The following is a 27427-nucleotide window of genomic DNA, read 5'->3' as shown; positions in this document are numbered from 1 at the left end:
AGCCGGGCCCGGGGCTGCGTGTTGACTGAGGTCGCGCATTTGCGCGAGGGTGGACAGGCGAGGGAGTGGGCGGTTGGACCGGGCCGGCAGGTCCCCACGGCAAGCGGCAGTGGAGGGCGCCGCCATTTCCCTGCTCTGACCCCACCTCCACATACAGCGTCATAACCCAGCGACTCTGAGTGGCCTGGCCCAGGTGAACCACCTAAGGCACTGCTCCTCCGCACCCAGCTGTGTGAAGCGGCAGAGGGGGTCGCCATTTCCCTGCTCTGACCACGCCCCCACATACAGCGTCACAACCCAGCGACCTGGGAATCCAAGCCGCCGCTTCTCACACTTAAAGGGCCCGAACAGACCAAGAATGGCGCAGCAGGATCTCAGAGCCCCAGAAATAAATCTAAGCGATGAAGAAATAGCAAAACTCACAGACGCACAGTTTAAAAAATTGGTGATCAGGATCCTCACAGATCTGGTTGATTATACGGACAAATTAGACAAATATATGAAGGCGAAACTAATTGAAATGAATGGAATTGCACAGGACACCAATAGCAATGAAAAGGAAACTGGGACTCAAATCAATGGAGTGGACCAGAAGAAAGCAAATAATGGCCAAACAGAAAAGAGCCAAGAAGCAAGAATTCAAAGAAATGAGGAGAGTCTTAGGAACCTCCAGGACATCTTTAAACGCCCCAACATCCGAATTATAGGGGTACCAGAAGGGGGAAAGGCACAGCCACCAGTGGAAAACTTATTTGAACAAATAATAAAGGAGAATTTCCCCAATCTGGCAAAGGGAAATAAACTTCCAGGAAATCCAGGAAGCTCAGAGAGTCCCAAAGAAGTTGGACCCAAGAAGGAACACACCAAGGCACATCGTAATTACATTAGCCAAGATTAAAATGAAGGAGAGAATCCTAGAAGCAGCAAGAGCTAAGGGGACAGTCACCTACAAAGGAGTCCCCATCAGACTGTCAGCTGATTTCTCAAAAGAGACCTTACAGGCAAGAAGGGGCTGGAAAGAGGTATTCCAAGTCATGAAATCTAAAGACCTACAACCAAGATTGCTCTATCCAGCAAAACTTTCATTTAAAATGGAAGGACAGATAAGGTGCTTCTCAGATAAGATCAAATTCAAGGAGTTCATCATCACCAAGCCCTTATTATATGAAATGTTAAAGGGACTTATCTAAGAAAAAGAAGTTAAAGAAACATGAACAGTGAAAGGACAACAAACTCACAGTTATTAACAACCACACCTAAAACAAAAGCAAACTAAAAGGACAGCTAGATCAGGAGTGGAAACATAGAAATGAAGATCTCAAGGAGGGTTAGCAACAGGGGAGTGGGAGGAGGAGAAGGGGGGGAGAAGGTACAGAAAATAAGTAGCATAGACAGTAGATAGAAAATAGATGGGGGGGCAAGAATAGCATGGGAAATATAGAATCTAAAGGACTTGAGACACATGGTCATAAACTAAAGGGGGGGTGAGGGTGGGGATGGGGGGTAGGGTGGAGGGGAATGAAGGGGGAATAGAACAACTGTAACAGCATAATCAATAAAAAAAATTTAAAAAAAAAAAAAGAAAGAATGAAATTCTTCAACTCTTCTGTGGACACCGATCTGGTGTCCTACAATTTAACTAAATTCTGACACTATCTACCTAGAGATAATGTAGGTTAAAGACTCAGTCCCATGAGATGCCAATTTCAAGTCCATGTTGTCACTTGTGCTACTGACCAACTGGCTATAAATCAGAAATTCTCATGACCCCCTCCTCTAGTTTTGTCATTTGCTAAAGGGCCTCATAGAATTCAGGGAAACAGGACTTCTGGCCAAGATGGAGGCATAGGTAGACACACTATACCTCCTTGAACAACCAAAATAAAGATAATAACAATTCAGAAACAAAGCAACAACCAAAACTGAAAGAAAATTGAACTGTATGGAAGTCCGACAACCAAAGAGTTAAAATAGACACATTCATCCAGACAAGTAGGCGGGGCAGAGTCAGGCAGATGAGCAGAGAGGGGTCAGCACAGGAAGCAATGACACCGGGTTCGCAAGTCACCCCAGGCATGCAAGGTGGCACTGGGCAGACCCCTGGGCACCCAGGCGGCAGCTGACAGACCCCAGGCGTGAGGTGGCAATGGGCAGAACCAGCGAGGCAGCAATTGAGAAGCTGGTACCATGCGCAAGGTAGTTGGTTGACCGGGCAGCAGTCCCACATTCACACAGATAACTGGGGAGACAGATTGCACAACCCAGGGTCCTAGCACCAGGAAATAAAGCCTCAAAACACCAATCAAAAACACTTGTAGGGGTCGAGGTACAGGGAGAGGCTCCCACCCTCACAGAAAAGTTTGTTGGAGAAACACACAGCGTCCTAGAATGCACAGAAGCCTACCCACATGGGAATCAGCACCAGAAAAGTCCAGTTTGCTTGGAGGAAGTGGTGGAAGGGACTGAGATGCAACAGAGAGTGAAGCAAAGCGCCATTTTTTCCCCCTCAGACTCCGCCCCCATAAATAGCATCACAACCCAGCGACTTGGGTTGTCCTGTCCTGGTGAACACCTAAGGCTCTGCCCCTCATATATAATAGGTGTGAACAGACCAAAATATTATGGCTCAAGCAGAAAAACAGCTAAAACCCCAGAGCCAATACTTCTAAGCGACAAAGAGATAGCCAACCTATCAGATGCACAGTTCAAAACACTGGTGATCAGGATGCTCACAAAACTGGTTGATTTTAGTCACAAACTAGAGGAACAAATGAAGGCTAAACTAATTGAAATGAAGGGAAATGCACAAGGAACCAATTGTGATGGGAAGGAAACTGGAATTCAAATCAATGGAGTGGACCAGAAGGAAGAAAGAAACATTCAACCAGAACAAAATGAAAAAACAAGAATTCAGAAAAAATGAGGAGAGGCTTAGGAACCTCCAGGACGACTTTAAACGCTCCAACATCCTAATCATAGGTGTACCAGAAGGGGAAGAGGAAGAGCAACAAGAGGAAAACTCATTTGAACAAATAATAAAGGAGAATTTCCCCAATCTGGCAAAGGAACCAGACTTCTAGGAAGTCCAGGAAGCTCAGAGAGTCCCAAAGAAGTTGGACCCAAGAAGGAACACACCAAGGCACATCAGAATTACATTAGCCAAGGTTAAAATGAAGGAGAGAATCCTAGAAGCAGCAAGAGATAAGGGGACAGTCACCTACAAAGGAGTTCCCATCAGACTGTCAGCTGATTTCTCAAAAGAGACCTTACAGACAAGAAGGGGCTGGAAAGAAGTATTCCGAGTCATGAAATCCAAGGACAATCCAAGATTGCTCTATCCAGCAAAGCTTTCATTTAGAATGGAAGGGCAGATAAAGTGTTTCTCAGATAAGGTCAAGTTGAAGGAGTTCATCATTACCAAGCGCTTATTATATGAAATGTTAAAGGGACTTATCTAAGAAAAAGAAGATAAAAAATATGTATACTAAAATGACAGCAAACTCACAATTACTAACAACCACACCTAAAATAAAAACAAACTAAGGAAACAATCAGAACAGGAATAGAACCACAGAAATGGAGATCACATGGAGGGGTAGCAACAGGAGAGTGGGAGGAGGAGAGGCGGGGAAAGGTACAGAGAATAAGTAGCATAGATGGCAGGCAGAAAATAGACAGGGGGAGGGCAGGAATAGTATGGGAAATGTAAAAGCTAAAGAACTTAAGACACATGGACATGAACTAAAAGGGGGGAATGTGGGAGGGAGAGGGTGTGTAGGGTGGAGGGGAATGAAGGGGGGAAATGGGACAACTGTAATAACATAATCAATAAAATATATTAAAAAAAGAATTCAGGGAAACAGTTTACTTACTTAATTACCAGTTTATTATAAAGGATACAATTCAGGAAGTCAGAGGTAACAGATGCCCAGGGCAGGGCATGGGCATGGTAGCTTCTGTCCTCTCCACATGTTCAGTAACCTGGAAGCCCTCTGAGTCTTGGCTTTTTTGGGTTTTTTAGAGGCTTCATTACATAAGCATGATTGATTTAAACCACTTCGGCCCCTCTCCCCACCTAGGAAGCCAGTGTGGGGTGGGAGTGGGGGTAGGGCTGAAAGTTTCAACCCTGTAAATGCAGGTTTGTTCTCCTGGCAACCATCCTCCCCCCACTTCCCCAACTTTTATTGCTCTTATTACTTAGGAAGTTCCAAGGGTTATAAGAGCTCTGTGCCAGAAATAAGTATGAAGACCAAATATATATTTCTTATTATAAATCATGAAATCACACAATTCATCTTAGGCAGAAAGAACTTCATCCTTGGGGCAAAGCTTCCAAAGCTCCCACATGGGTTCCTTTGGAGTTAGAGGGCAGGATTCCTAGTGGACCATCCTGAGGCCTCTGACCACATCCTCTTCAGGGAGGTGAGCCCCATGGGAGGAAGGGAGACTCTGGGTAAGTCTGTGATTGTCCAGAGCCCTAGAGATCCAGTTTTTGGCGTAAAGAGAGCAACTCAGCTTCTACCACCTGCAGCTGGAGAAGGAAGACAGGAAAGCTGCTGGGTAGGCCTGTGCTAAGGAGAAGGGCACTACAACAGATCTGAGACTACAGCCCACTCCTAAGCAGAGAGAGAAGGTCATTCAAGGATCAGAAGAATTCCTTTTTCCTGCAATGCCCAGTAATAGGACTTGTTCCATGGGTCCTTCTGTCCCCACCTTCCAAGGCCTAAAGTCCCAACCTTTGTGCCCCATCCTGCAGCCCCCCTGCTCTGCCCACCTCTCTGGTCCCCCTCTGTCCTTCTCTGACTGCTCACAGTCCCTCTCCTTTCTCACCTCTACAGACCCTGAGGCAGTCTATGCTTCCAAGCCCTATGGAAATCTGGTCACCAGTTTCAGGCACAGAGGTGGCTCAGCTTCAGTCAGCTGCCGAAGCATTTCCAGGTCATTGAATCCATCCACAGAATTCCCGTTCACCTCCAGAATCACATCTCCCCTTTGCAGTCCTGCCTGGGCAGCTGAGCTTCCTTGAATCACCTGGGGATTGGGGATGATATACGGAATGAGGAAGACCATGGAAAATTTTGCTGGGTGCGCTAAGGGTCTGGAGGGAAGCAAAGGAATGTTCACCAGGAGGAAAATATTGATAGGGTCCAAGGCCAATGGGACATCAGTCACCTGGGAGATAAAAAGACAAGGCCCACTGGCCACATAGCTGAGTCGGAAGCCATAGCCACCACCAGGCCCAGGGTATAAGAAGCACTGGTGAGACCCACATGGGATAGGAGGCACAGCTGTGTCTTCAACTGGTGGATCCTTGGTCTCAACCAGAGAGGCTAAGCAGGTGTCCTGGGGAGAGGCAGGAGCCTCTGTGCCCTCCAGGAAGAGGAGTGGAGACAGGCGAACCTGGAAGGAGGCAGATAGAACAAACCTGTTGCTTCTCCCTCCACCTGAGCCCCACTCCACTCCTGATCCCACCCTATCCCCTGCTACTCAACTCTCACCATGCTGAAGAAGTGGTCAGCCTCTGGGTCAACAACAGTGAGGGAGACACGGGAACCCTGTGCCCGGATCCTGTACACTGTCTCCTCATGGCCCAGCCCTTCCACGCTCTCCCCAGCCACAGCTACCAGCCGGTCCCCATCCTGCATCCCGGCCCTCTCGGCTGGCAGTCCTGGGTTCACCTCCCGAAGGAACTGCCCTGGGAAATATACATCTTCACTGCCCCTTCCCCGATTACCCCAATGCCAGCCCAGGGACAGTGGGGGACTGAACCAGGGGTACACAGGAGGAGGAAGCCAAGGGCTGGGGCTCAGACAGAGACACCACTAATGTGCAATGAAGTACATATGTACACGTGTAAGCCCACCCCAAGGTCCACCTTCCCTACCCACTCCCAGGGCTCCCACTCACCGAGGTGACCACCAAGACCCTTCTCCTCCCTGAGCAGGAACCCAAAGCCCTGGGGCCCTTTCTCTAGGTGCAAACACCGGGGCTTGGCAGGCAGTGCCCAGGCCTCTGCCAGGGGTGCAGCCAGAGGCATTCCCAGCTGGCGACACTGTTCCTCCACCTCTGGTCCTGCCACCAGAAGGGTGACCTGCTCTCCACTCTGCCAAAGCTGTGGGGACACAGCAGGGCTTCAGTATCACCTACCTGGGTAGGGAATGCAGAGGCAGGCACCCCCTCATAGCCCCTCTTCCCAGGCCCAGGAATGAGGCACTAAGGATGGGGGAGAGAAGGGCCTAGCATAAACAGTAAAGGGAAGGATGGGTAATGGAAATACAAAATCAGATCAGGTGATTTGGTGCTTGGGAGAGGAACCTGCGTCCTGGGGCAGGTGCCCCAGGTGCAGAAGGGTGAAGGATAAATATGGAAGCAGGCAGCCATACCTTTCTGCTGAGTTGGTTATAAGTGAACTTCTCCACACTGACCCCATTCACTTCTAATAGTCGGGCCCCAGGGGGCACCCCTGCCCGCTCAGCTGCTCCTCCAGTACTCAGCACCAACCTGAAAGAACCCTGATGTTCTGGAATTAAAAAAAAAAAAAGCAAGTGTTAGTCTGCTGGCTGCCTGGAGCGGGGCTGAGATTCCCCCTCCCAACTTCCCTCCCAAAACTCTAAGCTCACCGTAGGTGACACTAAAGCCAAAACCACCCTCATCTTTCACTACATGGCACAGACGGGGCCGGACCCCTGGGCTGAGAGTAGGACAGAGGAGGACATCATTCCCCTGCTGAGCTCGGGACACATCATACACGTGCTGCGCCAAAACCGTCAGCAGCACTCGAGGACCACTGGCCTGGATGCGGAGTACCACCTAAACGGAGGGCAAGGTTGGAGCTGGCCCCTCTTGCCAACTCCCCATCCCTGGAATATGTAACTTTCAGCATGAAAACCAGCTTTCTGTATGCCTCTACCCAAATATTCTGAACTGGGTACCCCCAAATCCTGGGCAGTGTGGTAGATTAAGGCTTGGGTACTGCCCCATATACCTAAGAGGTGATCCTGGCTTCTCTCTCTCTGTCATGTTATGGAACATTCTCCAATACCAGGAGGAGTCCCAGCCCAACCTCACCACCTCGGCATCTTCATGTTCCACAACATGGTTGTTCACTGCCAGGATCCGGTCTCCTTCCCGAAGACCCTGCTGCTGGGCTGAGGAGCCTGGCTCCACCCTGCACACCACATGACTGGCCTTGCCCAGCTCCTGATGTAGATGGAAGCCAAAACTCCTGCCCTCTTCTTTACTCAGCAGGCAGAAGCGAGGTCGCTCCAGGTTCCAGAGATCTGGATGGGAAAGTGGGCAGCAGAAAAGGGGGAGGAGGGATGTGGCCCAAATACAAGTCACCTTGTGCCTGACAGATGCTGTTTGCTTTATAGGACACCAGGCGGACTTCTACCCAGTTAAGTTTTGAGCAGTAGGGCCAATCACTGTGTGGGCAGAGTGGCTAAAGCAGAAGGAAACTCCTGGCCCCCTTCTCGGTCCATGTGGTCACTCCCAACAAAGGCTATTATCAGAGGGAAACAGGTGAGTGGTTATCAAGGAGATGGGAGGCTGTGCAGAGCTGTGGTATCTCTTGGGGAGTGGAATGGTTGCCCTGCGGGTAAAGGGGTTATCAGATGCGGTTACCAGAAAGGTTGTGATCTTCGGCCAGAGACAGGACAGGATTATCAATGCCCAGCTTTGGGTTAAACTGAAACTTCCTGCAAGGAGGTGCCAGACTGTACTTGCAATGCTAATAGCAGCTGAAGAGCTTCCCCACCTTCGATTTCCTCTTCCCCTTACCCCAACCCTTCACAGGATACCACTTACAGAGTTAACGAAGCTGTGTCCTGAAGATCTGCTGGGCAAAAATGGGATGAGGGGAAAAGAGGTGCTTTCTCTAGCCCCTTCCATGGTCATTAAATGAAAGGACTTAGGGAAATCCCCAAACTCAGGACGTGTACCTTCCATTCTACTCCAAAAAGGTCTTTCCTTTCCCTTCCTTCCCCTCCCCCTGAGGCCACGGTACAGAAATCTGTACAGGGTGTGGAGCAGGAAGACAGACACTTCCACTCACCTCTTCTCTCCTGACTCCCAGTCTATTTGCTTCATGACTCCAAGCACCAACATCAAGTGTGCCCTAGTCTATAATACCTCAGCCTCCCAATCTACACCGGACTATCCTGAAGTCCCCTCTAGGGGATATCTCCCAGCCTCTTACCTGCAGCTGCCTCCATAGTTAAATCAACAACCCAGTCCTCAGGGTAGGGACAAAGTCCACTGAAACCAGACAACCTTCTCATTTACCTCCCACCCAGTCCCGCCTCCTTGAAGACACTGCCTTGGAAGCAGTGGGATAATGATTAAACAAGGAGAGCCTTATCCCTAGGGAAGTATTCATGTTCCCCTGTATCCATTCCTGGGCCCCAACTTCTTTAGACACTCCCCTGCTGTCCCAGCTCCTGCTAGGTGCAGAGAAAGGTTGATTGCTGATCTACTTTAATTCCAAGCCTAAGGTAGGAATGTATGAAAGGGATGATAGGAGTCCTAAAGCCCAGCATAACCTACCCATACAGCAATATCATGAGTCCCCCCAGTTCAGGCACTTTGAACTTAGTACCTAAGAACTATTTGTAGCAAAAAGTGATCAGCAGTTTAATCAGAATGGCCAAGAACAGTGCCCTTCCATGAAAGCACCAGGCAGAGGCCAAAGTAGGTAGGTGGAAGACAACTTTTTAATAGGAACAAATCAGTGCACATACCTGTAGGACCACTGAGCACAAGAATCATTGTGGTTAAAAGGAGCATGAGGCTGGGGAGAAGGCACCAATGAGAAAAGAAAGTGGCTGCAGGTATCCTGAGTGTCCACAGAAAGTATAAAGGCAAGAGGTAGAAGCCCTCCAACACATCTGGACAGCAACACCCCTAGGCAGGCCGACATAAGAAGTGCCCTCCGTAGTGGCACAGAGGCCCCTTGAGAGAAGCAACCAACCTTGTGGCGGTGCTACAGGGCAATTCAGTCATGGAAATGCCACATCCTTCCATCCTTCTAGCCCAAGGAAAAGGAGGAATGTTTCATGACCCTGGAAATTCCAAACCTGGGAGGCTTGGTTGGACATGTTCCTGGAGGGTCACTGGTACAGCTGTGCCCAGGCTTTTGCCTCTAGCCATGAAGGGATCTTTTTTTTTTTTTTTTTTTTAAGATTTTATTTATTTATTTATTTATTTATTTATTTATTTATTTATAGAGAGGGGAAGGGAGGGAGAAAGAGAAATGTCAATGTGAGGTTGCCCCTCACACACCCCCTACTGGGGACCTGGCCTGCAACCCAGGCACGTGCCCTGACTGGGAATGAAACAGGTGACCTTTGGTTCACAGGGTAGCACTCAATCCACTGAGCCACACCAGCCAGGGCAAGGGATTTTTATAGAAATAGTAGTGCAAGCCAGGAGGCCACAGAGGGAAGAGGTTTGGGGATAGGAGTCACACAGCTAGGTGCTTGCTGCCACTGTCTCAGTGCCCAGGGCCTCCCAACTGCTCCAAGAGGGCCTTGACCTCGCCCTCCACTCGAAGCAGCTGGGCCTTGCGCCAAGGATTAAGGGTGGCTCCTCGGTTATCTTCCAGATCCTGCAGCAATAGCTCAAGGTGGCGCTGGACCCGTCCCTGATCCCAGCTGTTGAGGTTCCGCTGGACTTCACTGAGGATCACCGACCAGTACTCTGACACTGCTGTTCCCTCTGTCAGCGATACCACAACCTGGGCCCTGCCTTCAGCAGTGCCCCCTAAGTTCCGCAAGACCCGGCGGCCCTCTGAGCTCAGCTCATTGAAGTAGAGGCTAGCAGGAGAAATAAGAGTAGATGTCATTCACCGAGGCTCTGAGAAGTGGCATAGGGTGGTGGGTGGACAGAGAGTGAGCAGGTCCCACAACTTAGCCCCTGGCTATGGAATATGGATGGGGTATGTTTGCAATAGGCCAGAGATAGAAGGTGGTAGCCAGTGGGAGAAAGGAATGACACTAGAATTTAGTGAGAACAGGAAGAGTAGGAATGGAGCCACCAGGAACCTAAGAGAAATGGTAGTAGGGAATCAGGGTAGGGTAAAGGCCAATCACAGAGGAGGTTGCCTCAGAGCAGGTTGACAAACATCAGTCAGAAGCCAGGATGAGAGGACAGGCCCAGGCCCACCCCCTAGGGTAGAAAAAGCACTATGGAGAGAGAGAAGGAAGACTGAGGATGGGAAACACAGTCTCAGGCTGGGATGGGGTAATGACCAGGGATAAGACTCACTGTAGCAGCTCCAGGGAAGGATGCTCCCAGGCAGCCTTGGCCAGGGCCAGGGCTGCTGTGTCACCAGCACCATTGTAGGCTACGTTCAGCTCCTGTAGCTGCTGATTACGGTCCAGCTGGGCAGCCAGCAGCTCCAGGCCCTTGTCCCCAAGGCCCGTGTGTAGCAGAGACAGGTGTGTCAGTGAAGTGTTTCCTGCTAGCCCCTCCACCAGCAAGGCCACACCCTCAGCTGTCAGTGGATTGTTGGACAGCCTACATACAGCCACAAACACCCCAAGGTTATAAGGACCATGGTAGAGACTGTGCTTGGGCCAAAAGGGTACACAGCCTGGGAGAGGGACCAGCCTGGACACAGAAGTGCAGGTTCAGAAGAGGATGGAGAAATAGCAGGTGGGGCACAATGCCAGGGAGGGAGAATGGGGCAGAAGCCAGCTTCTCTTCCCCTCTTTTCCCTTCTTCCATTCTCCTTTGCTGATTCCCTACTCCCCTTCCTCTTCTTCATTACCATTTTCCTTTTTCCTCTTTATCTCACCTCCTCCCCAGACCCCACTGCCCCATTCTTCTTGCCCTTCCTCCTTTCTCGTTCCTTATTCTCCTCTCCTTATTTGAACCAGAAATCAGAAACCCAAGAGAGTGAGTTCCTAGTAAATCAGTCAACATTTTGGGAGCATCTGTTGAGGGCCCAGCATCAAGGTCATCCTTGTAAAGCAACAAGAAAAATCCTGGGAAGGGATCAGTGGCACTGTTACCAGGCAACTGGCCTGGGTATTATTCTACCCCTTCCCCAGGCTGATTTTAGCCACATGAGAGGCTTTCTTAGCACCTATAGCTGGTGACATCGCACCCACATTTCCATCCTATTGCTTGTACTGGACATGGGGGGCAGGACAGGGCCAGACTCCCACCCTTTTACTACACCATGGGTAGGCCTGTGCCAGGTATATTGAGGCAGGACAGACCCTTGACCTTAGGTGGCTACCAGAGTGTTCAGAGCCTCCCTCCAGCCCTCTCCCCAGACGCTTACCGCAAGGTGGTAATTTGGCACTGGTCATGCAGCAGCAGGTCTCGGAGGTCCCTGCAGGCCTCCGGGCCCAGGCTGTTGAGTTGCAAGCTGAAGCAAAAGGTGACCAAAAGAGAGGTGTGAAACCAAAGAAGGAATTCAGCATAGGGTCTGCCCATCCACCAGGCCCCTTTCTTACCATCCTGACTCTTGCAGTCCACACCTGTCCTCCCTTCTATTGCTCTTGTCACCTCTACCCACACCACTCTTTCATCCCATCCTTTGGTCTTTCCTCAGTACCTTTGGTTTCCCTAGCACCTTCTCTTCCCACTTCTTCACCCCTATCCTCTCCTCTCTTCATGTCTGTGCATAAGGTCCTTACCCCAGCTTTCGAGCACGCAGGAAGACAGGCATGAGTGTGCGTAGCCCAGCAGGGTCCAGCTGGCAAGAGGCCAAGTTCACCTCATGCAGTGCATGCCTTCCACTCCCCAGTACAGCTGCCACTACTGTGCACTTGAGGGGTGTCATGCGCACACCTGCCAAGTTGAGTTGGCACAGGGAGCTGAGCACCTCAGCAGAGAAGTGCTGATTCTGGAACTCATAGTGGAAGAAGAGGTGGTCAAGGAGCTCCGGAGGGGGTAGCACCTGCCGGCCCAGCTTCCCCAGCTTCTTCTTGATGGCCTGGGCATTCTCCAGGGCATCAAGGTTCTTAATGGGGCAGCCAAGCTGAGCCAGCATGGCCCGGTTATGGGCAGAGAGAAGTCCTCCCATGAACATGGGGAAGAGCTCAAAGACCTCATCCTCGGGGGGCTCATCTGGGTGGCGCCGGGGGCCCTCTATTCCCAGGATACTGGCACCCATCTGGTCCAGGACATCATCATTGTAGTAATCCTCTTCCCGGAACATCTCCAACACCATGGCCTGGGCCACAGCCTCACGGCTTTTACCCACCATCCGCCCAAAAACTTGTGGAACCACCTGAGAAAGGAAGCAGAATAAAGGCACTTAAGCCTTCTGCATGACTGCTCATCCTTCACAGCTCAGCTTAAGGTGCACTCTCCTTGACTGCTCCAGCCTCCTGTCTCCTCTTGAACTCATAGCATGATTTGTCTGATCATATATATATATGATATATATATATATATATCATATACACACACACACACACACACACACACACATATAATACCTCACCCCCTACTGCCCTCACAGAATATAAAACTTTTCATAATTTTGCCCCAATTTGATCTGTCCAGAGTCATCTCTCAACACTTGTCTCATGCACTCCATATATACATTCTTCTTCTTAAACACCCCCATACATTTTCAAGCCCGGGGGTAGTGGGAAAAAACCAGCATATATCACACAGCTAGTTTGGAACAATGTAGATATAAATATATCACCATCTTCAACATCATCATCAGAGCAATGATGACTGATATCACTCCTACTACTTCAAAATCCTGCATCACTTGGTTCCTGCCAACATCATCACAAGCTTCTCACCCTCACTCTGCTTCTGTCCTTTTGGTTTCTCTCTATCTTTCTCTCTTCCTCCACAGTGGCAAAGCTACATACTATTCCTAGAGTGTTTTCCCCCAACTCTCTTCCTGGCTAATCCTCTAGGGATCAGACTAAGTGCCCTTCCTAAAGAGAGGCTTTCCTTATTCCCCATTAGAGACACTTTCAGAACCTGGAACTTTGCTTTCCAGGCACTTACCATACCTTTTAATTACATGGTTATACTGACATGTTTGTGTTCAGACTGTATGATTGGAAAAGGTAGAAACTTTGAAAGGGGCAGTTAATTGTTTTTTCCTCAGAATCTAACATATTGCCTGGCACTCAAATATTCATTGAAGAATGAATGTTGTGGACCTTTGCAACACCATCTCACACCCTTACAATGGTTCTGAAAGGAATGAATGGTCCCTACCTCTGGCACTAAGCCACAAGGTTGTGGCACCTCCTCTAAAGTCTAGTTTTATTTTTTTGCTTTTTATAGAGGAAGTTCCTGCCAAGGAGGTTCCACTAATCCGGTATTGGGATGAGAAAATGTCACCCTAGGAAGCTGAATCAATAGGATCATGAAGAAGCAGTATGGAACTATCCTCTGCTAGGCAATCCTCCCTCTAAGAGAGCTTGGGACTGTGGTACAAATAGTTCTGGTGCACTCTAAAAGAATGGAGGGGCTTTCTGGAGTCTGTCAGGGGACCACAGCCTCTTACTGCAACCTGGAGGAGCCAAGTACATCCTCAAAGGGGTGGGGTAGCCTCAGCATTGGCTATTACCTCCCTGTCTGGGGTGATGGTGTAATAAGGTGTGGGCTACCTGAGCCTGTTGTTACGCTTAAAAATTAAATAGCACTTACTATGCACCTGGCCTTAAGTATCAATACATTTAATCCTCCTATTAGGCAATGATATAGACTTTACTATTATCCCCATTTAAGAGATAAGGGCTCTGAAGCACAGAGAGATTCACTTATCAAAGGTCACACAGGTAGGAAGTAGCAGAGCCTTTATTTCAACTGAAGTAGCTGTATTACTGAATTCTTGTTCTTAATCCTTATGCTTTGCTGCCTATACAAAGAAAAATTAGTTGAAATTTGACCAGGACTCTACCTACTCAAGATCAGTTATTAAAATAGTCCTAGAGAGGAAAGGGTTACCTAGGCAAGGCACCATAGCTTGAAAAACATCCACAATATATCAGTAAAGTTTGGCAGAAAGATACAGGATTCAGAATCATGAAACCTGGGCTCAGATCCCAGCTACTTTATTTACTATCTGAGTGACCTCAGACAAGTTCCTTAGCCTCTGTGAGCCTCAGTTTCCTCATCTATAATAGGAATAATAACCCTGGCTCGCTAGATCAGTTGGTTAGAGCATTGTCCCAATAAGCTAAGGTTGTGGGTTTGATGCCCAGTCAGAACACATAAGTGAAAAAACAGACTTCCAGCCAATACACTGAGGCCAGATACACTGTGCTTCCTCAAACAATCAAAAGAAGGACAACAACAAATTTAAAAACAAAAAAACAACAGAACTGACAGAAAATTGAACTATATGGAAGTTGGACAACCAAGAAGCTAAAGAAGAAACATTCACCCAGACCAGTAGGAGGGGCAGAGACGGACAGCTAGGCAGAGAGGAAAGGCACCTGCTGGCAGACTGAGCAGTCTCACATTCACGTGCAGATAAACCAGGAGTAACAACTGAGGAAAGAGACAGACCGCACAACCCAGGGTACCAGCACAGGGAAATAAAGCCTCAAAGACTCTGACTGAAAAAACTGCTGGGGTTGAGCAGGAGAAACTCCCAGCCTCACAGGAGAGTTCGTTGGAGAGACCCACAGGGACCTAGAATGTACACAAACCCACCCACATGGGAATCAGCACCAGAAGGGCCCAATTTGCTTGTGGATAGTGGGTGAAGTGACTGAAAACCAGCAGAGAGCAGAGCAGGTGGCACTGTTGCCCCTCATTCCCCTCCCCCCACACACAACAATGTGGGTTGCCAGGCCCTGGTGAATGCCTAAGGCTCCTCCCCCTTACTACATAACAGGTGTTGAGATCTGGGAAATTGAGAACATAGCCTGACCACAGCAAAACAGGCTGATTGTAATCTGTTTAGTTTTGAATTTTGAAACCCCACCCTGTTCATGCGCGCGTGGTCTCTGTCAGCAAATAGCTCACTGCACATCTGCTTCTGTTCAACGCTTGCTTGCTTGTCCCTATATAAGGACTAAGCTGTAAGCTCTCGGCACGTCTCTCATCTGCAGCCCTTTTGGGCACTGTGTCTCTGGACACCCCAAGAGTTCGCCCCTGCACAGGTTAAGCTTGGCCAATAAAATAAGATCAAAACCCTGAAAGGTCTTTGAAAATTATTCTCGCATCTGGTGGATATAACACAGGCAGCTGGGATTAAAAAAAAAAAGGTCCAAATGAAAGAACAGATCAAAACTCCAAAAAAAATATAACTAAGCAATAAAGAGATAGCCAACCTATCAAATGCACAGTTCAAAAACACTGGTAATCAGGATGCTCACAGAATTGGTTGAATATGGTTGCAAATTAGAGGGAAAAATGAAGGCTATGAAAAGTGAAATAAAGGAAAATGTACAGGGAACCAACAGTGAAGGGAAGGAAACCGGGACTCAGATCAGTGGTTTGGGGCAGAAGGAAGACAGAAACATTCAACGAGAACAGAATAAAGAAATAAGAATTCAAAAAAATGAGGAGAGGCTTAGGAACCTCCTGGACAACTTTAAATGTTCCAATATCTGAGTCATAGGGGTGCCAGAAAGAGAAGAGGAAGAGCAAGACATTGGAAACTTATTTGAAAAAACAATGAAGGAGAACTTCCCCAATCTGGCAAAAGAAATAGACTTCCAGGAAGTCCAAGAAGCTCAGAGAGTCCCAAAGAAGTTGGACCCAAGAAGGAACACACCAAGGTACACCATCATTACACTCCCCAAGAGTAAAGATAAGGAGAGAATCTCAAAAGCAGCAAGAGAAAAGGAGACAATCACCTACAAAGGAGTTCCCATTAGACTATCAGCTGATTTCTCAAAAGAAACCTTGCAGGCAAGAAGGAGCTGGAAAGAAGTATTCCAAGTCATGAAAGGCAAGGACCTACATCCAAGATTACTTTATCCAGCAAAGCTATCATTTAGAATGGAAGGACAGATAAAGTGCTTCCCAGATAAGGTCAAGTTGAAGGAGTTGATCATCACCAAGCCGTTATTATATGAAATGTTAAAGGAACTTATCTAAGAAAAAGAAGATAAAAAATATGAGCAGTAAAATGACAACAAACTCACAACTATCAACAACTGAACCTAAAAAACAAAAACAAACTAAGGAAACAACTAGAACAGGGACAGAAACACAGAAATGGAGATCACAAGGAGGGTTATCAGCAGAGGAATGGGAGGAGGAGAGAGGGGGGGAAAGGTACAGGGAATAAGTAGCATAAATGGTAGGTGAAAAATAGACAGGAGGAGGTTAAGAATAGTATAGGAAATGTAGAAGCCAAAGAACCTATATGTATGACCCATGGACATGAACTAAAGGAGGGGAATGCAAGTGGGAGGGGGTGTGCAGGGTGGAGAGGAATAAAGGAGGGAAAATGGAACAACTATAATAGCATAATTAATAAAATATATTTTAAAAAATAAGTGGAACAATGAAGCATTGTTTCTTTCTCTCAAATAAAATAAAAAAATAAAGACTTCCACCATGATGGAGGCATAGGTGGAGACGCTGTGCTTCCTCACACAACCAAGTTTAGAGACAACTAAATAATAGCAACAGAAAACACAGCCAGAACACAGAAAATTGAATTTTTCGGAAGTCTGATAACAACAAATTCTTCAGCCTGACCGGTAAGAGGGGCGAAACTAGCAGCTGGCAGAGCGGGGTAGCACAGGAAAACTCGGTCAGACAGACTCAGGAGCACGCGGAATCCAGGCACAGGGTTGGACCTGGTGGGCAACTCAGCAAGCAATCGCGGGGAAACAGTGAGGAAGCGGGGCTGCAGGTTGACTGTGGTCGCGCGTTCGCACATTCACGTGTGGATAGACAAGCAAGAGAGTGGGTGACTGGACGAGAGCCAGCAGCCCCAGCAAGTGGCGGCGGAGGGCACCGCTATTTCCCCGCTCTGACCCCGCCTCCACATACAGCGTCATAACCTGGCGACTCTGAGTGGCCCGGCCCCAGCGAACAACCTAAGGCTCTGCTCTTCACCCAGTGGGGCGAAACAGCAGAGGGGGCTGCCATTTAGCCGCTCTGACCCCGCCTCCATATACAGCGTCACAACCCAGCGACCTAGGAGTCCAAGGCTCCGCTCCTCATACTTAACGGGCGCAAACAGACCAAAAATGGCTCAAGAAGATCTCAAAGCCCCAGAGCCTATAAATCTAAGCGTTGAAGAAATAGCAAAACTCTCAGACGCACAGTTTAAAACACTGGTGATCAGGATCCTCACAGAACTGGTTGATTATAGCCACAAATTAGACAAACATATGAAGGCGAAACTAATTGAAATGAATGGAATTGCACAGGAAACCAATAGCGATGAAAAGGAAACTGGGACTCAAATCAATGGAGTGGACCAGAAGAAAGCAAATAATGGCCAAACAGAAAAGAGTCAAGAAGCAAGAATTCAAAAAAATGAGGAGAGGCTTAGGAACCTCCAAGACATCTTTAAACGCTCCAACATCCTAATTATAGGGGTACCAGAAGGGGGAAAGGAACAGCCACCAGTGGAAAACTTATTTGAACAAATAATAAAGGAGAATTTCCCCAATCTGGCAAAGGAAATAGACTTCCAGGAAATCCAGGAAGCTCAGAGAGTCCCAAAGAAGTTGGACCCAAGAAGGAACACACCAAGACACATCATAATTACATTAGCCAAGATTAAAATGAAGGAGAGAATCCTAGAAGCAGCAAGAGCTAAAGGGACAGTCACCTACAAAGGAGTCCCCATCAGACTGTCAGCGGATTTCTCAAAAGAGACCTTACAGGCAAGAAGGGGCTGGAAAGAGGTATTCCAAGTCATGAAATCCAAAGACCTACAACCAAGATTGCTCTATCCAGCAAAACTTTCATTTAGAATGGAAGGACAGATAAAGTGCTTCTCAGATAAGATCAAATTCAAGGAGTTCATCATCACCAAGTGTTTATTATATGAAATGTTAAAGGGACTTACCTAAGAAAAAGAAGTTAAAAAAAAACATGAACAGTGAAAGGACAGCAAACTCACAGTTATTAACGACCACACCTAAAACAAAAACAAACTAAAAGGACAGCTAGATCAGGAGTGGAAACATAGAAAGGAAGATCTCAAGGAGGGTTAGCAACAGGGGAGTGGGAGGAGGAGAAGGGGGGAGAAGGTACAGAAAATAAGTAGCATAGACAGTAGATAGAAAATAGATGGGGGGGCGAGAATAGTATGGGAAATATAGAATCTAAAGAACTTGAGACACATGGTCATAAATTAAAGGGGGGTAATGGTGGGGATGGGGGGGTAGGGTGGAGGGGAATGAAGGGGGGATAGAACAACTGTAACAGCATAATCAATAAAAAATTAAAAAATAAAAATTAAAGGGAGCATAATAGCATTTCATATACAAGTCACCTTGTAGATATCAGCAGGATCCTTCAAAACTTAGTATATCTGCCCTGTTCACAGCACAGTTCTCAGGCCTGTAATTTGGTTTCTGGAATGGACCTGCACCCTGGATAGGCTGTCCTAAGCCAATTACCAATGCATTCATTCTCCTGGTATAAATGAATAAAATGCCATCTGCTTTATAAAGGTGCCTCTGATGCTTTAGTTAAGATGAGTCATTACTCCTGGACTCTAATCATCTCTGGGAGAACAGATATAATAGAGTGTCTGGACCTGCAAAGCAGAGGACAGACCCTGAACTATGGTGACCCCTGCCTCCCAGAAGCAAAGACTAGGAGAAGAAATGCAAAAGAAAACCATCTCAGGGTTGTAGGATTGTTATTAAAGTCCCTGCACTCTCAAATTCCCCTCTCAAGCCTCCAAGCCTTCCCCAGCCTATGGCTTCTGTCTCTCCCTTCCTTATGCCCCAATTCCACTAAAAGCCAGATTGCCAAAATCTGAAGCCAGAGCCAAAAAAAAAAAAGAGGATTCATAGCTATGCAGGAAGTAGCAGTTTCCTTCTGGGAGAGGAGCAAGGGGTAGATGGAGAGGAGGAGGCTGACGGCCTAGGGTCCGGAGGCTGGTGTTACCTTAAGCAGGTTGAAGAGCAGAGGTAAGGCCCTCAGTGGCAGCAGCTTGGCCATGATGCCCAGGACCAGGCTGACATCCTCTCCGACACGGCCCACGAGGTCGGCCACTTCCTTGCCCACCTGTTGCACAGTTGTCTTATGCAAACCCAGCACGATATAGAGGGCAGCCAGATATTCTTGCATGGCAGGCACAGTGAACACAAAGGTGCCTGGACGCTCTGGCTCCATGCACGGGGCCAGAAAAAACCTCAGGGCATCCCAGCGGAAGACATGCAGTAGCTGAAACTCCTCTTCCGTCCTGACGCCAGCCTCTAGGCAGCCACGGACATCCTCTTCAGAGAAATAGGTCTTGCGTGAAGATACCCCCTCATAGGCCAACTTGCCCATGGTTCGGGCAGCATAGGCCATCAGGGACAACTTGGAGGGGCCACTGCTGTCCAACATCTCGCCACTGAAGTTTAGACGCAGGAAACTGGTGTAGATGCTTGTGAGGGTCTGGCCAGCTGGTGTAGGGGCATGTAGGAAGTGCAGGGTGGCACAGATAAGCCAGCAATAGGAGGGCAGGAAGCAGGCAGCAGTAATCTGGTGGTGCCCTTCCAGGTTCCTGGAGAGCATCTCCACCAGGCTGTCACGCTGAGCTGATGTCGCTGAGACACCCACCCCATCACTATGCCCACAGTCTGGCTGATTGAGGCGGAGCTGGAAATAGAGCTTCTGCAGGTTGGTATCAGAGAAGCCACAGATCTCGCCATAGCGGCCCACATACTTGCTGGGGATGCGGCCAATGGCAGAGGGCCGGGTGGTCACCAGAATGCTGGCCTGAGTAGAGCACAGTTGAGGGTTAAGAAAGGTTTTGATATCCTGATTGCCTCACTCTCCAAAGAGCACCTGACAATCAAGTGCCCAAGGATGAAAAGATGATGGCCATAATAATTATAACTAACAATTAGTGTGCACTTACGATGAACCAGCACACTGTCAAGCAGTTTATATGTAGTATCTCATTTGATCAATACAACTCAAGAAAAGAAAACAGAAGCTTAGGAAAGTTAGTGACTTGCTCAATGACACATAGCTGGGAAGTGGTGGGCCAAAATTTGAACTAGCCCAGGGGCCTCTCTTACCCAATAATTATGTGGGCCTGGGACACAAAAATCCGTAGGTGGCAAGTCAGAGACAGAGGTGGCAGAGAGAGGCAGGGGGCCCACCTACCTCAGGCAGCATATATTTGCGAAGCAGATTGACTATGATAGCAGCTGGTGCCTCTGGCTTCTCAGGGTCACTGCAAAGCCCTGTGCCTGACAGCCGGAAGTCCAGGTTGAGGCACTCCAAGCCATGAAGCACAAAGAGCAGGCGGGACCCAGTTGTAGCCATCAGGGGCAGAATCTTCTTCAGGGGCGTGTAACGCTGGGCCACAAGTTGGCACAAGGAGGCTGGAGCAGAGCCCACAGATGACAGATCCTCACAGGAGAAGGGGATGAGCAGCTCAAAGGCTGGCAGCCGCCCATGACACCAGTCCAGGACCATCTTGCGCACCAATGTGCTCTTGCCTGTACCCACCGCCCCATACAGAACCACTGTCTGCACCCGGCGCCCACAGGCATCTGGATCAAAGAGCTGAGACAGAGTCAGTGTGGAGAGCCTGGCCAGGGGCAGCTGATGTTCCAGGGCCAGCTCTGAAGGTGGGTGGAGAAGCTCATTGGGGGTGCTCTCACAGATCACAGGGTCCACATGGACTGTGTCTAGTGCAAAGGTTGGGCCAAACTGACGCTCTTCCCTGGGCAGCCGGCTGAACCACTCAGCCAGGTTCTGGCGGTGCCACTGGATGGCTTCTGGATGGAAAGGTAAAGGGAATGGGCCACAGGAAGAGGCCAGGAGATGTAGGAACTTAGGGACAGTAAAAATGATGGTAGGGTCAGGCTGCAGAGTCAAGACAGCACCAGGAGTTGCTGGGGCCCAGAATGGTAATGAGCACACAGGATTATCTCAAAAAATACAGTGTCCAGAAAGTTTGGAACCCCTGTGGCAGAAAGTGGGGAGCCACAGGATGAGTAATGCTGAGCCTGGGCTGACTGGTTTTCATGGTTATATGTATGTGCAATCTTTATCAGACTTCTAGACCCAGTTTGTTGAAGGTGGGGATGGTATATCCCTTCCAGGGCTTTGTACATAGGGTGCATTATATGAGTGTTGCAGGAAGAGATACATGGACAGATGAATGATGGGGGCAAGAGAGGGTGGGCCCACTAGTGGATGATGTCAGGGAGTCCTCTATGCCTCCCTCTTCCTGCTTGCTTCTCCCTCCAGGCCCCTCTCACTCCCCCAGCCCCCACTGGGATCCCAGCCAGTCCCTTTCTTCAGGCTGACTGAGGAACCAATCTCTTTACCAGTTGCAGAGATGCTCTGGAACAACTGTCCATGCCTCCCTGATGGCGAACCACTTCCCACTGAGCTTCCAGAATGGCGTATAAAGACCCTGGGAGCAAGAAGAAGGAGTGACCTGGGGCTTGGTTATTGAGCTCAGTCACTGCACAGGTTTGGAGTCCAGGCCTGTTTGGAATGATGGACTTCTGGCTTCCTAAGATCCAAGCCCAATCCTGGACACCTAGGTCAAGACTCTGACTCTCACCCTTCCCTGGAACTGAGGTCTCACCCCTAGCACTCCAGCTCCCCACAGCTGCCTGTCTGGAACTCAGCCAGATAACTGCCAGGCTCCACCTACCTCCCACAAGATCCTCCCCCTGGCTGACCACTGTGACTTGTACTGTAGAATGATGTAAGCCAACTCCCTCTTAAGTCTGGTAGCTGACTCTGTACCTTCCTCACATCTAGAAGACCAACCTTCCCCCCAGATCAAGTAGCTTGACCTTTCCCAGGCTACTCTTATACCCAGACATATTCTAAGATAAGACACTGAGGCCTCACCTAGGGGGTCCCAGGGGACACTCCCCTTTAAGGGCCCAATTCCAGTGGATCATCCAAGGGATATGTTCATCTGCAGAAAGAAGAAAGAAATAGCATCCATATTTCCCCACCAACACACAGACCCTATGTCCATATCAAATCTCCCATTATTTGCTCTTAAAGCATCACACACCACCCCTTTGTAGCAGTTATTATGCAATTTTAGATTTTATTGTGTGATTATTTGATCAACATTCATTTCTGTTTCCCCACCACCACCATGAAAGCAGGATCACATCTGGTTCTGTACATAATTATATACTTAGATTTTCACATAGCAGGCACTCAAAAAATATTTGTTGAATGCAAAATGAAATCAGATAAGTGTTCCTGAACTTAGATAGCCACAGGGATTCTCAAAGATTATCTGGTCTGATTCCCTTATTTTAGGGTAGGGAGAAAAGGAAACTCAGGGAGATGAGATAACTTGCCCAGGGCCAAAAGCTAGTGAATCACAGACCAGAGACTAGAACACCTGTTGTCTGAATCCCTGCACTCTTGGAGGCACAATCTGGACTCTATAAAGGAAGGAAGAGGTAGAAACAGAAACTTTTGCTTCCTGCTTACCTGCTGTCTTCAGTGCTCCTCCCAGGCCAGAGTGCTGAAAGGCTCTGGGCAAATGGCGGCTCCACCTCATGGTAAGAAGGAAGGTCAGAAGCCAGGGTTTAGTTTACACACCACCTTCTATCCTGCAAAAAGAATGGTGTGAATGGACTGCAAACTGCCCCCCCCCCCCCCATCTCCCCTGTGCAGGCCAAGAAAGAGTTTTCTTCCTCAGGACAGCATCAGCCTTTCCTTAAATGTCAGCATTGCCAAAGCCCTGGCCTTCGGATCTCCTACCTCTTCTACATACTCCACCGGAGTGATCCCATTTTATCTCATACCACCAACTGCTTCTCCCTTGGGGCTTCAGGAACGTCTTTCTTCTGAGTTTCAGCCTAGTGAATTGCTTGATTTAGATATCCTTTTTTTGGACCTTTCTCTCCTGTCAGAATCCTACCCAATCTTTTAAGACCCTGCCTAAAGATCCTGTCTCTCTGGAAGTCTTTCCCGATCCTTCTGAGCCTGCTGCTCTTTCGCACCTGATTCCCAGAGATGTGGCTCCTTCTGGGTAGGGCACAATTAAGGGGAACTGGCTGCGCCAGGCCCACCTGCCCGCAAGGCCAACCGGTGGAGGAGTGGGCTGGGACTCACAGCAGGAGTCCCAGGGGCTGGAGAGGCTTAAGAGAGGACCCTGGAAAGCTGAAAAAGCTTGGGAAAACTAGGACAGTGCGATAAAATCAGACCCAGGGTCACTGGCTCAAGATGAGATTCGCGGGAGGGGGGTGCAGTGGTGGCGTGGGCAATTCTTCCAAGATCACCCCAGGTCTCCAGGACGGTGAAAAAAGAACGGGACACAGCAGTAAAAGTACAAGGGCTGTGCTCCCACAAGTCCAACGCTCCTCCCCCAATACTGGGTCCCAAACATTATTCTCAGTTGCAGTTGGCTTCTGACCCAGACGGGAGAGCCTGCCAGAAAACCCACCACTCAGCAAACCAGCTACGTCCTGCAAGTCCCGCGGTCGCGAACTCCCAGCGACACTTGCGGGAGTTCGTACTTATCTCCCCACCCACTGCCACTCCAGGCCGCGCTGGGCCCGCCCTATCCTCTCGGGCCCCGCCCAGCCCAGCTTGGAGCAGCACCGTAGGCGGAGGCGAGGGGAGACCCAGCTGGCTAGGCCTTTACCAGCGGCTGCCCGGCTCAGGAGCCCGTGGACCCCCGGTGCCTCCTTGTTTCGGGAGGCCGCGGCGCTTCTTGCCTGCCCTCCCTGGCAGCGGGCACAGGAGAGAATGAGCCTAGGCCCTCGGACTCCTCTGGGTCCTAGGAGGAGGGAGATAGTGAGGGAGACACCGAATATCCCGGAGAGCAGCTTGGGGCAGGGACTCCATCCCCCTCGGTCACTGCATCGCCCCTGCCCTCCTAGGGTACATCCTTCCAATCCGGATGGTCACCTATTCTAGGACTGCCCACTGCAGGTTACCCAGCGCCAGTCCCATCCAGTTATCTCACTATTTCCCAGGCTGAGCTTGTTATGCCCATTTTACAGATGGAGTTACTGCATCTGGAAAGGGTGAAAGGACTCGCACAGGCTAATCCATTAAGAAGCAGAAGAGCCAGAACCGGAATCGAGGACCTGGGTCTTCCTAGCTCACCCCTAAATCTCTCTGAGGCATCCAGCCATACCCATCACTCTTTCCTCCGCACCTCTCCAATTTCTCAGCCTACCTCCTGGCAGATATCTGAGTCAAGAGCTTCTTGGGTCCTTCCTTCTGTACCTGGCTTTCTTCAAACCCCAAACCTCTGTGTATGGCTTCTGGTCACTTTGGTCAAAGAAGAAGGAAGAATGGGGGCAGAGAAACAGGTTCCACCCCAACCTGTTCTTCTTGTCTGGTACCCAATCATGGCCTAGTCCTGGGGCTTCCTGGTCTTCAAAACCCTCACCTTCATCCCTCTGTTTCCACCCCAACCTGCTCTTCTTGTCTGGCACCCAATCATGGCCTAGTCCCGGGGCTTCCTGGTCTTCAAAACCCTCACCTTCATCCCTCTGTTTCTATGTAAGTCACACCCAAGGCCTATGTAGCTGATGGAGGAATCACCCACCACCCACAGCCAGGGCATGCCTCTACATGCAAACCATAAATGTACAATGTTAACAGAGGTGTGCGATAGGGAATGCATGAAGTTCCTCAGGGCAGGGCAGGAAACAGGGCCGTGTGATCTCCTTTATCTGGACTGAAGACAGTGTTGATATATTTGTTCATTCATGGTATTGGGGTAATACTGAGCAAGGCATGCAGGGGTCAGACCCTAGCAGCTCCCCTCCAGAGGGCCCAAATGATGGTACTTCAGAGGTTGGCAGAAGGCTTAGGAAAGCCTGGGAGAGGAAGTTATTAACTGCCTCTGGCAGAGGAGGTAACATTTGAACTGGATCTTAAATAAGTCCAGAAAGGGAAGGGTATTCCAGGCAGCAGGGAAATGGCACATTTGCATTTTAACAGATGTTCTGAGGGGGGAATGGAAAGAAATGGGAGGAAGGAAATAGAACAGCCTGATGAATGTGGTCTCAGAGGTGACATTTTGGACCTGGGTTACTCCTCTGGCTTCACCGCACTTACCTAGTCACTCGAGGCAGACAGGTCCCTGGCTGCAGTTGCAGGACACAGCCCAGAGCAAGCTACCTCCACCCCTGCCACGAAGGTGTGACAGTCATATAGGCTTTTTAATAACATATGATTTGACTAGCCTCTTGTAGACTGAAATACTCTGAGTTGTGCTGCAGGCATGTGCTCTGTTGTTTGACCTCAGAATGGGGTACCAAGTGCTGTAGAGCCATCTCATGGAGAAGAATCTTGGTCATCTCTGCCCTCCAAAACCTTGCACAGGCCCTGATACAGAGGTGGTTGCAGTGAAAAAGATGATCCCTGAGTTCAGGAAGTTCACCAATGAAGGTGAGTGGGTCCATTTCAAAACTCACTTAGATGGGTAGGGAGCATTTACATCCAACCTCTGCAGGCTGCTGGGACTGGTGGGAGAAATCGCAGGTGCTTCACAATGGCAAGAGCACCATATTTTTTAAGTCTATTTTATTGATTATGCTATTACAGTTGTCCCATTTTTCTCCCCTTTATTCCCCTCCTCCCTATATCCCCCTCCCACCAGCATTGCCCCCCTTAGTTAATGTTCATGGGTCATACATATAGGTTCTTTGGCTTCTCCATTTCCTGTACTATTTTTAACCTACCCCTGTCTATTTTGCATCTACCATTTATGCTCCTTATTCCCTGTACTTTTTCCCCATTTCCCCCCTCCCCGCTGATAACCCTCCATGTGATCTCCATTTCTGTGATTCTGTCCCTGTTCTAGTTGTTTCCTTAGTTTGTTTTTATTTTTTAGGTTCAGTTGTTGATAGTTGTGAGTTTGTTGTCATTTTACTGTTCATAGTTTTGAGAGCTTGTTCAAGTCACTGCTCCAAGCCTTGGTATCCTTCTCTGTAAAAAGAGGAGATGATAATACTCATTCTAGCAGCTTCATGGGGTTACTAAAAGAATCAAAAGAGCTTTCTTTACAAATATGTGAGCCACTCACAAATGTTCTCTGTGCTTAAATGGTCTTTGCTAGCTCTGGATTGGCTTTTCATCTTCTTAGCAACCAAGGGAATTTACAAATGTGTGAATTTATAAATGTTTCAGTGTCTTGGGAATGTTTGCATTTTAAAAGAGAAAGAGTAAAGATGAGGAAATCTTAAGAAAAACTATCTAATAGTGGGATTTTGTGTTGTCTGACTTTAAGGAGCCATATAGTGGAATCACTGCAGGGCGAAGTTGGCATTCAGAATGTCCCTAAAGCTAGCTAGAATTCCAGCAGCTGGATTTCTTTCCACTTCCCACTCCCACCCTGAACCACCATAAGAAACAAAAAGTCCATCTCCAGACAAGCATCCAATCAGTCATAGATTGGACCCTGATCTAGCCCAGGGCAATTAGTTCTGCTTGTGGCACAAGTAGGGTGTTCCAGGCAGCTGGCCAGGTTGATGCCAGTCCCTTCCTTCAGTTCCAGGCTTCAGGATCAGAAGGGAAGTGGGTGATACAATGTGGTACTTCTTGGGTCATCCTGCTACTATCCTTCAAGGACTTCTGAACAGTTGTCTACTCCAAACTTCAGGCTAACCAGACCCATCTGCAGTCCTGGTAGCTCATGGCTCAGCCCTAGTAAGTGTGGCCCAGTAGGAAAGAAGAGAGGAAGAGAAGAGGAAAGCTGTAGTGAGCTCAGTGAAGTCTCTACCACTCTCATCTTAGGTTGCAGAGTTTTTCCTACTGCTCATTGCCCTTCATGAACCTCTAACCCCACTCCTCAGCCCCTGCCCCCTAGGCACAACTAGGGCTCAGTCACATCTGAGGAGAAAGTCATGTATCACTCTAGTAAGAACATACCTATGCAACAGACACAGGGCACCCACACACAGCTTACAAAACTACCATGAACAGTGTCATTGGCACATGTCAAGAGTGACAAGTCTAGCCCTAGCTGGTGTGGCTCAGTGGTGCTCACCTGGGTACTGAAAGGTCACTGGTTCAATTCCTAGTCATGGCACATGCCTGTGTTGCAAGCCAGGTCCCCAGCTGGGGGCATGTGACAGGCAACCAATGGATGGATGTATCTCTTACACATTGGTATTTCTTTCTCCTTCCCTTCCCCTCTCTCTAAAAAGTAAATAAATAAAATTTTTATTTTAAAAAAGAAAAGGAATGTAGAAGAACCCCCATAATTTAACAAAGAGCACCTTACAAATATACCTCTTCAGTACCATCTGTCACCTCTCTCCCCTTCCCTCTCCCAGAGGGAATAGGAAAAGGTTAAGACTGTTTTGGACTTTCTGGATTCAAGCTCTGGCCA

General features: G+C 48.7%; 2 protein-coding genes across 9 annotated transcripts; both read right to left on the bottom strand.

Moving 5' to 3' along the window:
* Positions 1-3863: 3863 nt before the first annotated feature.
* Positions 3864-8634, bottom strand: NHERF4 (NHERF family PDZ scaffold protein 4). 4 transcript variants are annotated; one of them, XM_037147177.2, is made up of 11 exons: positions 8198-8634; positions 7807-7834; positions 7624-7697; positions 7069-7280; positions 6621-6810; positions 6384-6520; positions 5908-6112; positions 5493-5695; positions 5173-5400; positions 4831-5031; positions 3864-4531 (listed from the first exon to the last, which is right to left on the bottom strand). In XM_037147177.2, exons 1-10 carry the CDS (start codon positions 8277-8279, stop codon positions 4867-4869), a joined length of 1524 nt encoding a protein of 507 aa, XP_037003072.2. In that variant the 5' UTR covers positions 8280-8634; the 3' UTR covers positions 3864-4531; positions 4831-4866. The 4 variants fall into 4 exon arrangements, with proteins under 4 accessions (XP_037003072.2, XP_037003073.2, XP_037003075.2 ...); XM_037147178.2 differs by having other exon boundaries at positions 7072-7280; XM_037147180.2 differs by lacking the exon at positions 5908-6112 and having other exon boundaries at positions 5493-5690.
* Positions 8635-8693: 59 nt separating this feature from the next.
* Positions 8694-23574, bottom strand: NLRX1 (NLR family member X1). Of its 5 annotated transcripts, none has more exons than XM_037147174.2 (10): positions 23519-23574; positions 22561-22682; positions 21955-22024; positions 21417-21505; positions 20242-20861; positions 19030-19848; positions 11646-12241; positions 11288-11374; positions 10264-10515; positions 8694-9812 (listed from the first exon to the last, which is right to left on the bottom strand). In XM_037147174.2, the coding sequence occupies exons 2-10, from the start codon at positions 22628-22630 to the stop codon at positions 9491-9493; spliced, it is 2925 nt and encodes a 974-aa protein (XP_037003069.2). In that variant the 5' UTR covers positions 22631-22682; positions 23519-23574; the 3' UTR covers positions 8694-9490. The 5 variants fall into 5 exon arrangements, with proteins under 5 accessions (XP_037003069.2, XP_037003070.2, XP_053528868.1 ...); XM_037147175.2 differs by having other exon boundaries at positions 22561-22677; positions 23519-23568; XM_053672893.1 differs by lacking the exon at positions 23519-23574 and adding an exon at positions 23076-23512.
* Positions 23575-27427: the final 3853 nt, after the last annotated feature.

The sequence above is a fragment of the Artibeus jamaicensis genome, unplaced genomic scaffold, assembly GCF_021234435.1.
Source record: "Artibeus jamaicensis isolate MK-2021 breed Jamaican fruit bat unplaced genomic scaffold, CSHL_Jam_final contig_196, whole genome shotgun sequence".
NCBI lineage: Eukaryota > Metazoa > Chordata > Mammalia > Chiroptera > Phyllostomidae > Artibeus > Artibeus jamaicensis.
The sequence above is the reverse complement of the archived record's forward strand: the minus strand, read 5'-3'. Positions and strand labels throughout refer to the sequence as shown.

Bases quoted from the DNA above. Each gene is read 5' to 3' on its own strand.
- NHERF4 (XM_037147177.2), bottom strand. From the start codon at position 8,279: ATGAGAAGGTTGTCTGGTTTCAGTGGACTTTGTCCCTACCCTGAGGAC. The intron at 7,281-7,623 runs GTAACCGCATCT...TTTCCCATCCAG, and splicing joins CGAAGATCACAACCTTTCTG to ATCTCTGGAACCTGGAGCGA. The intron at 5,696-5,907 runs GTGAGTGGGAGC...TATATTTCCCAG, and splicing joins GGGTCTTGGTGGTCACCTCG to GGCAGTTCCTTCGGGAGGTG.
- NLRX1 (XM_037147174.2), bottom strand. From the start codon at position 22,630: ATGAGGTGGAGCCGCCATTTGCCCAGAGCCTTTCAGCACTCTGGCCTG. The intron at 21,506-21,954 runs GTGAGGCCTCAG...TCTTGCTCCCAG, and splicing joins TGTCCCCTGGGACCCCCTAG to GGTCTTTATACGCCATTCTG. The intron at 12,242-19,029 runs GTAACACCAGCC...TTCCTTTCTCAG, and splicing joins TGCTCTTCAACCTGCTTAAG to GTGGTTCCACAAGTTTTTGG.